Source organism: Eublepharis macularius, chromosome 3 (genome assembly GCF_028583425.1).
Source record: "Eublepharis macularius isolate TG4126 chromosome 3, MPM_Emac_v1.0, whole genome shotgun sequence".
In the NCBI taxonomy this organism is placed as follows: domain Eukaryota; kingdom Metazoa; phylum Chordata; class Lepidosauria; order Squamata; family Eublepharidae; genus Eublepharis; species Eublepharis macularius.
The window spans coordinates 48,317,860-48,332,763 of NC_072792.1; the positions used below are offsets into that span (position 1 = coordinate 48,317,860).

At 42.7% G+C, this 14,904-nt stretch overlaps 1 protein-coding gene across 3 annotated transcripts in view; it reads right to left on the minus strand.

Annotated features, from left to right (window-relative positions):
• CCDC138 (coiled-coil domain containing 138) overlaps nucleotides 1-14,904 on the minus strand; it is a 61,510-nt gene that overhangs the window by 35,727 nt on the left and 10,879 nt on the right. For all 3 annotated transcript variants that reach the window (XM_054974907.1, XM_054974906.1, XM_054974908.1), the window contains exons 5-11: nucleotides 12,886-13,049; nucleotides 11,572-11,730; nucleotides 9,484-9,603; nucleotides 7,617-7,694; nucleotides 7,420-7,530; nucleotides 4,720-4,884; nucleotides 3,576-3,692 (exon numbers count right to left, since the gene is read on the minus strand). In XM_054974907.1, the coding sequence (XP_054830882.1) occupies nucleotides 3,576-3,692; nucleotides 4,720-4,884; nucleotides 7,420-7,530; nucleotides 7,617-7,694; nucleotides 9,484-9,603; nucleotides 11,572-11,730; nucleotides 12,886-13,049 (914 nt within the window). The remainder of the gene's footprint in view (nucleotides 1-3,575; nucleotides 3,693-4,719; nucleotides 4,885-7,419; nucleotides 7,531-7,616; nucleotides 7,695-9,483; nucleotides 9,604-11,571; nucleotides 11,731-12,885; nucleotides 13,050-14,904) is intronic.

The window sequence follows — 14,904 nt, forward strand, 5'->3', positions numbered from 1 at the left end:
AATTAAGAAACATCCACGTATTATACAAACTTGAATTAAAGTAAAATAAAATAAAATAGTGCTGAAACAATAATGAATCATGGTAGGAGGTATCAAGTAAAAACACATCACAAGTATTAAGAGGTTCTGAATACTACTCGGGCAACGCAATCCTGAAGTGCCCTGAAAGCCAATTAGGAGTTATGGCAGCATATCCCAGACTTATGCCATCATAACCCGCCCCTACCATGGCGCAACAGCCCGATGCCACTCCGCATGAGTCCTTTGCCAGCACCAGGCCACGGCGGCTAGAAACAAGCATAACTGGGGTGTAGGTCCCTGTGCCGGCAGGCTGGGCCACAAGTTAGTCAGCTCCCTAAGCTCTTTTGGGCATGGGAACGCCCCCTGCAGTGGCAGAAAGTTGCACTATGAAAAATGATGGCATAGCCCATAGGTGTCCATTGTAGGGGGAAACTCGCCTCCCCCCCCCAATACCCGGCCTCGCTTAAGCAGCCTGGCAGAGCACAGGATGCCGACTACCATGGTGACCAATTCACTTGTCACCCATGGCATCCACGGCCCCTCCCCAGCAACCAATCAGTCCCCTGTCCACCCAACATAACCTCCAGCCAGGGTGCCCAGGAACCCAGGTAAGTAGGGACGCAGCTGGAGACTCTGTTTAAGAGCCCTCTGCCGTGGGGACTTAAAAGCACGATGCAGGAGAGAGTGCACAAGGTGGTGGGGCAAGTGTGCACTGAGGGAATTTCGCAAAAAATGGGATATACCCTGCACTAATGCACGGGAGGAGAGCTAAGTCCAGAATGCCTGATTAACCACCACCCCCCGCCCCCACAAATTGCCTTACAGGTTCCCCAGCTTCTGAGCCCTGGCTTGAGGACGGGCAAAGGAACACCGACACGTAAGAAGGAGCTGAAGAGTCGGCTGCCCCGGCTTGTCTGTTTACACCTGCCTACCCTCTTCCCTCACCAGCACCCCCCAATGTTGGCCTCTATGACTGAGGCTCAGCAAAGGGGGGGGACAGCCTGTGCCTGCCAAAGAGGCAGTAGTCCAGGGAGCCATACTTGACTCAGCTGTTTTTTTTGTGTGGGGGGGGAGCTCCTAGAAGCCCATGGCAGAGCTCCATTCAGACTCCCTCAGCTGGTGTCCCCCCAAGGCAGAGAAGAGAGTCCAGCCACAGGTTGGGATGTCTGAGTACTCACTCTGGCAACTCCCCCGCGATGACAGGGGGAATATACCAGAAAGCACATCCCTGAGGATGGTCCCTGGTCCTGGGCTGCCAGAGAAGTGGCAGCCCTGAGGTTCCACCAGGGGCCTCTGCCCTGTTGAGTGGCTCAGCCCCTGAATGGAGTGGCGATCTGTGGATCCTGTAGGGGCCACTGCCACACACTGCCTCCATCTTGCCTGGACTGTCCTCACATGGCGGCGCGGCAAACAGGGTGGAAGAGCTGTCAACCCTCCTCTGCTCTGCTTTGGCCTGAGATGCAAGGCAGATGGCTGTTGCATCCGGGGTGGGGTGGAGGGAGGATGGTCCAGGGAAGTGGTCCAAGCTGCACACACAAGTGTGCTGGGGGAACCCCCCCCCCATCCCCAGCGGATGCTCATAGGAGGCAGCCACCATGGGGGTTCTTCTCTTCACCAGGAAAAGTGGGGGTTTAGACAGGTGGCTGTTTGCCATTCCCCCATTTCAACTGGGACCATTAACCCAACGACTACCAAAGAAAAAGAAGTGGTGGAGGGAGGGTCATGATCCCCCCTTGAATTGGTGCTTTCATGTGGAATACTGGTCCAAGGATATTGGAGCATATGCCAGCTCTCTTGCAGTACTTGTTGGGTTAGCAGTCCCAACTGGACTGGCCCAGGTAATCCAAGGGCTGCCTGAGCTGGATGAACGTCCCACTCCTGGTCTCCCCACCCACCATCTCTGGACGGTCCTTTTGGTCAAAGCATGCAGCCCTTTCACCCTGGCATCAGGAGGCCGACCAGCAGCTTCGGGAGGACATGGGGTGGTTGCAGGCACCCCTGGAGCGAGATCCCTGTGAGCATCTCCTCGGCAGGGGATACTTGAGGGCAGATTTCATAGAATTATAAAGTTGGAAGGTACCTCTAGGGTCATCTAGCCCAAACCCCTGCACAATGCAGGAACTTCACAACTACCCGCCCCCAACTGCCCCAGTGACCCCTGCTCCATGCCCAGAAGATGGCAATTTCACCAGGACATCCATCTCATCTACAGGAGAGATCATTTGCGACGAGGGGCGGAGTCGGGGAGCGGGCCACTCCCTTGGCTCCCATGCATGCCTGGCTGGGTGGGAGAGGGTGGCCCTGTCCAGCAGGAAATGCGATGGCAGCATGGGATCGTGTCACCCAGCTGTGGGCAACGGGGCTGGGGAAACACTCCACACCTGTGCAGGATAGGTCCAATAACCTGGACCCCATTGGGCAGCTCAGTGTCCTCAGCAGTGCTGAGGGTCTACGGGCCTGTGACCTGCAAGATCAGTGATGGGGGCCACCCCCACAGCACCAGGGCTCTCCCTCGGATGGCTTCCCCCTGGTCGGACACCTTGATGTAGGTGCCGTGATTGCAGGGGCATATGGTCTCTGGTGGGAGGGTTTTATGGTATTGATGGGCAGTGGAGACTGCGGCCCACACATTGGCTGCTTGCCGCTCACGGGCCTGTCATGGGGGCAGTGCAGTCTGGTGGAGTTGTCAGGGAAACAGTGAGGCATGCGCCTCCTGTTGCAGCCTCACCACGCCTTCCCAAGCTCAGCTGCCAGCGTAGCTCTCCCATGAAGGTCTTCAGGGAGTGGGCAAGCAGCAAGTTAATTTCTGCACGGAAGATGCCTGTGTTAAGATAACGATAACATTCAAATTCTAATTTCCTCTACAGCAAGATATTGTGCAAGGATCTTACCAGAGGATTTGCTAACAAAATGACTGCTGATGTAGTCTCAAGAATAGTGTATGGGCACCATGTGAATTACAGTTTTCATAGGGACATGCACCAAAGGAAGTGTGCTAAATTTATATTGCACTTGATTGATAGGTAATTTGATACAAATTAATATCCACAGAAAGCTTGAAAAAAAGAAAATACTCAAAAGTTGCCTAAAGGAGGGATGTCATCATAGTATCTTGTAAATTGAGTTCATTTTTACAGTTCTTCCGAATTTCCAGTTAAAATGAAACTTGGTGTGTATTCCACAATGCATTAAGAATTAATTACATTTTGTAAATGACTTCACCAGAGCGTAGCTTGACCCCAAATGCATTAAATGGAAGAATGAGAAACAATGGTATTCCCCTTCCTAATAATGTGTTTAGAATTCGGATTCTCTGCAAGATCAAGTTCTTGATCTCTATCCTCTATTCACATGAGAACAGCCATCCTCTCCTTTCAAATATTCTTTGTAAGATATGTATATTAATAACAGAATGATTTAGCTACTATGGAAAGAATAATGAATAAAAACCCCAGGTCAAATGCATATCCTGCTTATAGTATAATTGAAACCCTCTGGAAGGAAAACAATCTTATCTAAATGCTAATGAACTACTTTGCATAACTATTTCTCACCTGTGTCCCATCATCTAATTGCCTGATAGCCCAGTAAATAAATTTAACCACATGCATGTGCAAGTTAGGATTCACAAAGGGCATCCACGGAAGTTGCTCAGCAACCAGAGGCAAGAGCTGTAACACACAAGAGGACATGGTGTAATTAATTTGTAAAGAACTGGATCCAACCCACAGACTCTGCATGCAAATTCATTCTTGTGTGTATCTTTCACATCCATTGAGTTTTCCTTTACTTTTCCTCCAAGGAGCAGCGGTTCTTTCCCTTCCCCTATTTTATCCTGACAACAATCCTGTAATGTAGTTTAGACTAAAATAGTGTGAATTATCACTCGCTCATGGCTCAATGGCCTTTTAAACCAGGGGTCCCAGGACTTAGATATACTGAACAATACACACCATGCTCATATTAGAGATATCACAAAATCAAAGGGTGTATTAGCCTACATTATTTTTATGAAATTCTATTAGCACTGAACTGTTATCTTTAGAACAAAAGCCTAGATGGAATCTGACAAGTCTACTTAATCTAGCTTTCTGTTTTTTCACCAGTTGATGTTGTAAGCCAAGTATAAATTATTTTGAGAACAGTAACACAGATCATTACACATATTCATATCAGTGCTCCCCCCATCTTATACTGGCTAATTAAAAAATAATAAACTTGTATCATTGTTAAAGTGAACACTAAGATTTTCCTAAGAAAACTTGGAAGAACATAAATCTGATGACGTATTTAAAGAAAAGTTATTTCATAGTTCACTGCAAAGAATAAGAGCAGCAAAAACGGGAGCAAAAGTATATACAATACGAATTCAGTTTCAGGTGAGGTAGCTGTGTTAGTCTATAGTAGCAGAATAAAATTTGAGTCCAGTAGCACCTTAAAGAGCAACAATTTTTTTCAGGGCATAAACATTCAAATCAGAACACGCACAGGCTATATAAATGGAAATACTAAATACATGTAGCCCAAAATACCAAGAGGTACACTAGGGATCCACGGTGTATTTGGGAAGCAAGATATTTTGGATAATTAGGAACCCTAGAAAATCTTATCATTTAAATAACAGTTCATTTAGCTGAATGGACACACAACCATGCAGGCATCATTGATGAGTAGTCTTATAAAAAAGAACAGAACTACCTTGATACATTTTTCCTGTGTGTAGCTTCTGTTGGAAGAAAGTATGCCTGTTGACCCACAAATGTTTTTTTTCTCATCCTCATGCATCAGCTTACTGAGGTGCTGATCCGAGATCCAGTCCATTAGCACGGTCAAAAGCTCATAGATGTGTAAATTAAGTGGCACCTGCAAGCATACAAGGGCATCTCTCAGAGCACATTTCAATTAGTTATGTCTAGATAGGTATCTTCAATATGTACTAATTTGTGAAGTCTGCACTGTAATACACATCTGGCACAGATCAGCTGCACTGACAGCATATGTGAAGGAAGATGTACAGGACTGAAAAAGGAGAAAGTTTCTCTATTTCATTTTAATGTACACAGATGAAAATTCTACGTGGTTGACACCCAGAATTCAGTGGCTGTCTTCTTCTAATCTAAAAGCTGAGCTTTGATGATGTTTTTCTCTCTCTTTGTTTTAGGTTTAATCTAGGATTTTCTTTTGCAAGCACATCCAGTGTCTTTTCTGAAGTAACCTAAATATTCAAATCCCAGGTTTCTGAGCTTTTTCTCTTTCTTCCTTCAATCTATCTATATAAAGACAAGTGTCCTGACTGATTCATCAGGGATTCATCAACGCCCAGCCCAAACCCCTGGACCTAGAAATGTGAAATTTGGGGAGGACGTTCCTTTTGTGGTGTAGGGGCTCAATAAGAAGGGATTTTAAGAAATTCACCCCCTAAGTGGGTCAAATGTGTTTTCCCATAGGGATACAGCTTCCCTGTGTGGCTGGCAGGCTTCTCCTCTCCTGCCAATTGCCAACTCAGCCACTCTTCCCCGATTGGGCTAGCTATCAAGGTCATTTGCATATGGGGCCAACATTCTAAACAGTTGCTAAGGGAGTCAGTGAATGTGTCCTGAGGTAAAATTCACCACGCAGTCTTCCACTAAAAGTTCACTAGAGTTGCCAATCTACCTGTGGTGTAGGGTTGCCAGCCTCCAGGTGGTGGCTGGAGATCTCCCAGAATTTCAACTGATCTCCAGGTGACATAGATCAGTTCCCCTGGAGAAAATGGCTGCTTTGTAGAGTGGACTCTATGGTATTATACCATTCTGAGGCCCCTCCCCTCCCCAAACCCCACTCTACCCAACCTGGACTTGGCAACCCTACTGTGAGGCCTGCCTGCCGGCACCCCCCTCTCTCTAATGGGTCAGCTGTGGAACTCTGTGTTCTGAGGTAAAAATCAGGTAAAAGAAACTGCAGACAAATGAAGAAAGATAGTACAAGACTCCTGAATAGGGGTTTTATATAAAAGTCAGTATGGCAACTGAGTTTTTAAATGTTCATACGGAGATGCTGCATGATCTTTCTAGGGGCCATTTCAATGTGAACCTCTCACATAAACCTGCCAAAGTGCCCAGCACACCACTCCTCCCTCAGTCCAACTCCATCTCACACCTCTTGCAGCCATCACCTTTTACTGCCCCCAAGAAGCTTCCTGGCAGAAAGGAGGAAGGGGCGTTTTGAGGCACTGAGCATAACCCTCAAAGATGTCAGGGGCAACGAGAGTGTGATGGGGAGAGTCACCGGGCTGCTGGCTGGAGATTTCTGGCAGACTCTGCTAGTAGTCCCAAGGGGAATTTGAGCTGACGAGGTTATTGTGTGTGTCAAGGCATCGTATCTGTGGCCCTCTCATTAGGAAACTCTCACTAAGAAAGAACATGAGGGTCCACTTGAGAGGCGAGGTGTCTGTTGGGGAATTCTCTGAACTCCTACTAAAAATAGGGGATGGAGCGTATCCCGAGTCCAAAGGAGAGGTGACCATCCCTGCAGGCCTGGGCACAGTAGTGATGACCCTAGCAGACCCAACAGCCACAATATACCCTGATATCATCACTATCATGGAGAAGTCCATGGAATGGCTGTGCAAGCGTGCCATTCTGACCCCCTAGAATGACAAGGCTGCCATCATTAATGAAACACAACTCTCTCAAAGGGGCAGAAATGGAGTACACATCTGTGGACTCAGTGGTGCAAATGGATGATGCGGTCCACTACCCTGTAGAGTTCCTCAACATGCTCAACCCTCCTGGCTTCCAAGCCCCACAAGCTTCTCCTCAAAGTGGGGGCTCCAAAGTGGGGGGAAACCACCAATGAGGTCTACAAAGAGGGCCTTCAGTAGGAAAAAAAGGTTGTAAATATTTTTCACTTTATTTATTGCACTACAGTCTTTGCCTTTTAAAAATCTCTTCAATGTTACATTTTGAAATATCAGTTTTAGGCATCAACATGCTTCGTTTTATTCAAACACTTTTGTAAAGCTTGGGTACTATGCTATTATACTACAAAACCAACTCAACCCGCCCCCCCCCCCAAACTAAAAACGTTACTTACCCATAAATATTATAACTGGATTTAAAGTAGTTAAATACCGTAGTGAAGCACAAGCATCAAGCTAGTTCACATATAATGCATATTAACCCCACTAAATTATTGAAAGAGAAAAGTCTTTCAGAACAACACTTAAGATGGCCGAAACTTATTCTCTAAACCACTGACTTTGTGCATTCATATACTTCAATATCCACAAGAGCATTCCATTCATTTTACATGTTCAAGTGTAGGAGAAGCCAATACAGATGGGAATACTCTGCATAAATGGTAAATTCTCTGAGATTCACATTCAGGATTATTGTTTCTGCTCAGCATGTGCCTTACCTTACAAGTTTTTGATGTTCCTGTCACTTTTTCTGGCTTGATAGGTTTATGTGCCTGAATTGTATGGGAAGCTTCTTTAGACTTCTGTATTGTTAAAAATTCATGTTTCCTCTGTAAAAGGATAAATTAAGGAGAATTTGCACTAGATCATTTTCTTGTAAAGATGGCAAACAGCAAGAAGCGTTGTTAGATACTACCTGCAAATTCTCTAAACGAGCTTGTACTTTGCGAGATTGGGCTTCTATCTTCTTGTTTTGTTCATTTACATCACTTAACTAAAAAGAAACAGAAAATGTTTCAAATACAAAGTCAAAGATTAAATTAATTGTTACCTTTCCTTTATGAGAAAATCTGCTCACAAATTCTTGCCGAATTAATTCAATATATATTACTATTTTTTTTTTTAATTCTTGTGTGAATAGAAACCTGCAGGGGGGAAACTTTTCCAACACTTTCTATTTTTCTGTGAATAAGTTTCTATTTTTAAAGATTCACTGTTTCATATAATTAATACAACCAATGAATGCCACTGTTGTCAATATAATATGAAGCAAGTGCAGTAGTTGCAATGCTGTCATTAATGTTTTTCAGTTGATTACACCTAGGAAGTGTGTGACAGTTAATGTGTGTTTCGCTGATTTGTAAACAAAGGTGAGGATGGGCAACAAAAACTACATATGTATAACAACCCAAATTTTTTAAAAATCCATATACGAATTCACATGTCTGGTTGTGCAGGCTAAATCAAAACCAAAGCTAAACTTATTTATATGTCTGCTTCCACACAGTAGAAGAGATATTGTAATCACCAATCAGACATGGAACTAACAAGTAACACAAGTGTTGAGGGGTCCTGGTAGCATTCATGGGTGAAAGCTAAACTTGGTTGAAACAGATGAGTAGCCCCACTGGCTCTGTTGAAACCATGTCCGCAGCTTATCAGGTACAGTTTCGTGGGTGTGCTAAAGTTACAGCATGATCCAAAACATGTATGTTCTGAAGCACTGAGTTCAATGGCACTTACTCTGTAGTAAGTGTGTTTAAGATTATAGTTTCTGTGTCACCCATTTTCAGTGCCGTTGTTTTTTTTAAACAATGGAAAGGAAATACATATATCCTTTTAATTTTTACAAGTATTATTGCAATAAAAAATTCCCCATAAACCTTTGAATTTGCTTGAATATAACATTGAAACAATATGGTTTTCCCCCAATCAAATATTTCCATTTATTTGCTGATATAATTAACATGGGTTACTATTAAAATCTGTTTACTAAATTTGTTAAAAAGTATTTATTTATACCCCGTCTTTCTCCCCAATGGGACCCAAAACACCTTATACCATCATCCTTTTCTCCATTTTATCTTCACAACAATCTTGTGAGGTAGGTTAGGCTGAGAGTATGTGACTGGTACAAAGGTACCCAGCAAGATTCCATGGCAGAGTGGATCTTCCAGATCCTAGTTTGACTCTCTAACCACTACACCATGCTGGCTCTCTAAATGCATGTGCTAAATTAGATCGTACTCTATTTAGGGCATCCAATGCTTTTCCAGACAATTCTTCAATTTTAATTTTTCCACATTTTACCACATCACTGGTAAACATTTCTACAGGATCAATGATCCATGAAGGTTCTATTTATAGACCCAGGAATGCCATTTAAATGCTAAGAACAGATGCAGCTGATTCACAACAGAAACACATCATTTGCTGCAACGTGAAGCAGAACAGTCATAAGTGATCCATGATCATTTGAAGGCAGAGTTTATAAAAAAAAACATGCAAAAGCAGAAATAAAACCAAACATGCCAATCAGTACAGAAGCAGTTTTAAAAGAATCCGAAGACCTATTGAAGAGGGCAACATTTCAAGGGTTATTTGTAAACGTTTCCATAAATTATTATTCACTATAGCTAATATGTATTTTCTGGGTAACTCTATTTCTTATAAAGCAAGGTTCTTTGATAATAAAGGACCACAGAACAGACCTTTTAAAGCATTTTAAAGTTGCACCATTTACAATTCATCATTCATGAATGTAATAAAACAATTATACTTGCCTGTTTTTTTAAAGTGTCATTCAGTTCTTTTAATGTGTCAAATGATGATCTGAGCCTCTTGCTTTCCTTTGTTTTTTCTTTCAAGGCTTCAGACAACTGTTGAATTTCTGCTTCATGTTGCTACAAAAAATTAAAAGTTTAAAAAATAGGATTAATGTAAATTATAAACTTCTAAAGAGGAATTCAGAACTTTTTATTTACATTTCAGGTTTTGTGCACCCAAGTACATACATACTATTCTGTCATATCCATTACATAATAACACACATCTGACACTTAACATGTGTTCAATAAAAGATTTTCTAAAGTGACATACCACTAGCACATCCCTGTGTATGCATGTTCATCATTTTCCTGCTCACCCAAGTACATTGCTGACCTGAATAGTTATTTGCACAAAGGAAATGGGGAAGGGGAGGACAGCTGAATTGGCTCAGACTTAACACAAACTTTCATTCTCCACTTAGAGTGTGTTATCCTAAAAAGGGGGGGGGTCCTCTTTGTGAGTTGGGGGAATTAGAATACAAGGAGACACAGTGAGAGGGGGTAACTAGCAAGATCTCCCCCAGTGTATACCAGGATTGTTCCCTTAGCGAACTTTCTGAAAGAACCAAGGGGGTGTTCAGCAAGAATGGTTTTATTAAAGGGGCAGCAAAAACTAACAAACGCGCACACACACAGAGCACACACACACAGGAGGGTAGTCCAATTACACTATGGAACTTACCCTAGGGGAGAATCATGTCTTCTGCCCCCAAAACAATAGCTTAATGGCTGTCCCCATGATGAGACAATAAAATGGGAAAGGCTTGATTAAACCTTCCTGGGTGTTACTAAAGATAGAAAAGATGATTGTTGACCTGATATTGTTGGATAGGATGGGCTATCAGATCCCTGAGTAACCTTGATTAGAAGGGGGGCGAGGGAAGATCGGAACGGTGTGGAGGAAATTAACTCAGGAACTCTTTACATCTTTGCACATCTCTGGGGTGTGGGGCTGGTAGCCAGTCCTGCCTCATGACTCACCTTCCAGTGATTTCTCCTTCCAGCCGGATTGGGAACTGTTCTGCCTAGCCAGGCAACATGCCATGTGCTTGAAGCACATGAGGAGAGGGTTTATGATATAGCCATGTTCATTAACTTCCCCATTAACGTGAGGGTATGGCCTGAATGCTAACAACTGTGGTATTACAACTAAGGATATCAGTCACTACAGCTAAGGATATCAAGTTCACTCTCCTCTCAGATGTCAATCTCACTGATTGACTATGGCTCAGACATTCACTCTTGGCCTAAATTTCCTCAAAGTTACTTAAGAGAATTGTTTCTCAACCAGCGTTCCATGGAACCCTGAGGTTCCACAGGACATTGGCAAGTGTTCCACAAGAAATTGAGGAACCAATAAAAATTTGAAATATGGAGAAAAAGCCCAAATATCATGGCTATTAAGGTTATATCTAGTTGTATTGTGTCTGTGTTCATTGCGTATTGTTACAGAGCACTGAAAAAACAAATGACACAATAATTTAGCAGTAACTGAATTGTGCTCCCCAACATCGACTTTTTTTGGCCTGCAAATGTTTTCATAGGTAGGGGTTCTTTTGGATTTGAAAAAACTGATTTAGGGGTTCTTCTGCGGAAAAAAGGCTGGGAAACACTAACTTAGAAAATAAAATAAGGGAGAAGGAATTCCACATGCTGCCCTGAGTGCCTTGGGGGAAGGACAGGATGGAAATGTGCACTTGAGAGAGAATGTTTTGCAGTCCTTTCTGCTCCTCTAGCTCCAAGAAACCCACAAGTCAGCAATCACTTCCTACCAATATGCTATAGCAGGGTTTAACTGTCTGCCAGAGCTGCATGCCCATTTGTGTATACATTACTTGAGTGCTGGGGAAGTATGTTCCTTTAACAAATCAAATTAGGTGTGCAAAAGTATTCTGTATCAGGACATAAGTATCTGAATTCACAAAAGCAATTTAACAGCAAAGTGAGGATAATCCCCACCATACAGATTGGCACCAGTAAGCTTAATTTGCTTGTAAGCTAAAAATATTTGCCCAAGATAAAAAATCTTAGCAACTATGATACCTCCTTTATAATTTGAAGTTTTGCACGAACTTCCTCCTCAACACCTCGTATCTTAGTCAAAGCAGCTTCATGTTTACAAAGTAAGGCTTCTCGTTCTGCTAAGAAGCGTTCTCGTTGTTCAAGTTTTAAAGAATATTCTTGCTGAGTTAGATTTTCTTGCTGAATTGGTACAGACAAAACAAAAGATTGTACTTGTTAGTTCAGTTCAGTTTATACTTGGGAGTATATCGTTGTATGAAATACAGCATTTTGAATGTAAGCCAACATTGTAAATAAGCCCCCCCCCCACAAAAAGATTAGTCTGCAAAAGATTTCTCTCTCAAATCATCATCAATCTCTGAGCCAAGCTACAAGTGATGCCTTACACAGGTTGGACACTTGTCAGCTTCCCTCAAGTTTCGATGGGAAATGTAGGCATCCTGGTCTTGTAGCTGTAATGGAGAGCCAAGCTGTAAAACCAGGATGCCTACATTTCCCATCAAAACTTGAGGGAAGCTGACAAGTGTCCAACCTGTGTAAGGCGTCACTTGTAGCTTGGCTCTAATTCTCAACATGACCAAATCCGCGGATAATTAAACCCAGAGACTGGAGCCATAAACAGACAAGACAAATCTTTCTACAATGCCCCAGGTTTGCAGAAAACCCTGAAATTAAAAAAAAATACATGGGGGGGTGGTTAAACCTTCCTAAGTAATACAATTAGCACCTGCAGCCTTAAGAAACAAATACTGTCAGTATTTGTGCATATCCAAGATACGTATTGTGCGTATCTTGCGCATATCTTGCACATATCCAGCAACTATTTCTCTGGAGGCTGACCTTTTCTCCCTCTCCCCAAATACTAGAATTCGAAGGCATCTAATGAAGCTGATGAATAGTAGACTCAGGACAGACAAAAGGAAATCCTTTTTTACTCAATGAGCGATTAAAGTGTGGAATTTGCTGCCAGAGGATGTAGTGATGGCCACAGGCAGAAATGACTTGAAAATGGGATTAGACAGATTCATAGAGGATAGGTCTATCAGTGGCTACTTGCTATGGTGACTAAAGGGAACCTCTACATTCAGAAGCAGTGAACCGTGAGGCAACTTCAGGGGAAGGCCTCTCAGCGTTTACTTCCTGCTGTTGGCCATGCACAGTAACTGGTTGGTCACTGTGAGAGAAAGGATGCTGGACTAGATGGACTACTGGTCTGATCCAGCAGGGCTCTTCCTACCAGCTCTAAGAGTTACATATCCAAGGTAACGATTTCCACAATTATGAAAGAAAATCTCACAAAGTATTCTACCATATTAAAGTCATTGTTCATTTTACCTGCAGTTTTTGATGTATGATTGACAATTCATGATAAATTTGACTCAAGTGAGATGGTATCGGGCTTTCTCCATTCAATGTTGAGGTTCCAGTCTCTCTTACTACTCCACTACCAACACAATCACGGCACGTGGCCACCGTCAAACTGGATGGCAGAGTGACATCTAGTAGACAAGAAGATACTCACATTTTCAATACAGCGCCCCTCTGTTTTAAAAAGGTCAACAGAAAATACATTTTATTCATAAAAATTAAAGCTTGCCAAAATATCAAATGGCTAAATATTACAGCAATCTAGAGGGGCCAGTACAATACGATTCTGGTACCTCTGTAAATTCAGCATATCTCACATGGTTGCTGAACTTGAGTTCATTCAGATTCAGAACTACAGACCCCAACAGGGCTGAATAGCAACACAGGATTCTTATCTTGCCACAGGTGTTATTCTGGATTTGCTAGCCGAAGTATTTCTCCCTGCTCTAATTAAGCTGTTTCAAGAAACTGACTTGTCCCAGTCTGTTTCTTGGTTCAGTTCATGCTTTGGCTCTGATAGAAGCCTGCAAAGTCATCATGACTCTGCAGTGTCAGAGCTGCAACTGAACTATGCACGTGCAATGATGTCATAGCTTCAAGGTCTTGCATCATTCTAGCAAAGGACCATGGGTGAGAGTACTTGCACTGTCCTTGACTGGCTAACTAGGATCAGGCCAGCTGCTACCGTTTTAGATAAAACAAGGTTCCTCATTCTAGCTTATCCCCCATGCCCCCTGATTACTTTTGGTATCTGTATAGTTGCTGAAGGGGTTTTCTGCTACCTGCTTTTGTGCTCTGGACCTGTTCACTTGGATTGGTGCCAGCCCAGGATTTCTGTCTCTGGACTGTAACCTTAGAACCTTTTTTGGACTCCTTTGGTTTAGCTTGAAAGGTAACCTTGGGCTGGAAGATTGAAAGTCTGTTTAAGTATGTTAGTTTAGCTATCTAGTATTTATTGTTTTCCACTCTGTTTGCACAGTTGTATATCTGTACCTGCTTGCATTTCTGTTAATAAACTCTTTGGAATATAACCTGGTGTGTTCTTTGGAAATTTGCTAGCTTCAATCTGAATCCAGTACTTTGACCCATTTTGGTCATAGCTACCTAAATAGTTGTTTGTGCAACATAGTCTTCCTTACAGGGTTGACTTCCTGTTTAAAACCTGGCAGGGCGGGAACTTGCCTCTCTGTTCCACAGCTGAAGATTTCGTCAAGAGAGGCTGGCGGCAGCTCGTTACTCTGGAAGTGAAGACTCGCTTCCAGTTTTGAGTGTTTTGCTCCTGACCTCCCATTCAAGGCAGCTTGGAGACACAGCCATCCTTGACAAGCTGATTACAGTTTGCATTGTAACTCTGCATCCTGACTCCTTTCTTTGCACACCCCTTCCACCTTCTGACTGGGATATAAAGGTTCAGGGATCTCCACTCCTACTTGTATCCAACAAAGGGACCTTGACTCTCAAAAGCTTATATCCAGAAAATCTTGTTGATCTTCAAGGTGCCATTGGACTTGAATCTTGTGGATAAAGACAGAGGGAGAAGAGAATGGTAGTCTATGGTTTATTCACAATTATACAAATCATGATTTAGAGGATCATGAAAAGCAAATGAGCAGCTGATTTATTTTACCCCTTTTTGAAAGTACAATACTGTACACACACACAGCAGGAGCTTGGTTATCATCTATACTAAGAGAGACAATCACAGCTTCTATGAGAGAAGCTGAACAACGATCAAGTACGACGCACCTGCTTTTCACATGTTGTTTAACAAAACGAAATCCAAGAGTATTTCAGCAGACAGCTATCCTAACACTGTTCATCATTTCCAATTAAAATGGCTTCTTTTCCTTAGCCTTACAATGCTTAAAGTTGAAAGTTCTGAATACTAATATTTTTAAGACTTTAAGACTAATAAAATATTTTTAAGACTTTGCAACAGTAAGCTAATAGCTACATTCAAACAGCATAATAACCATGGTTTATACA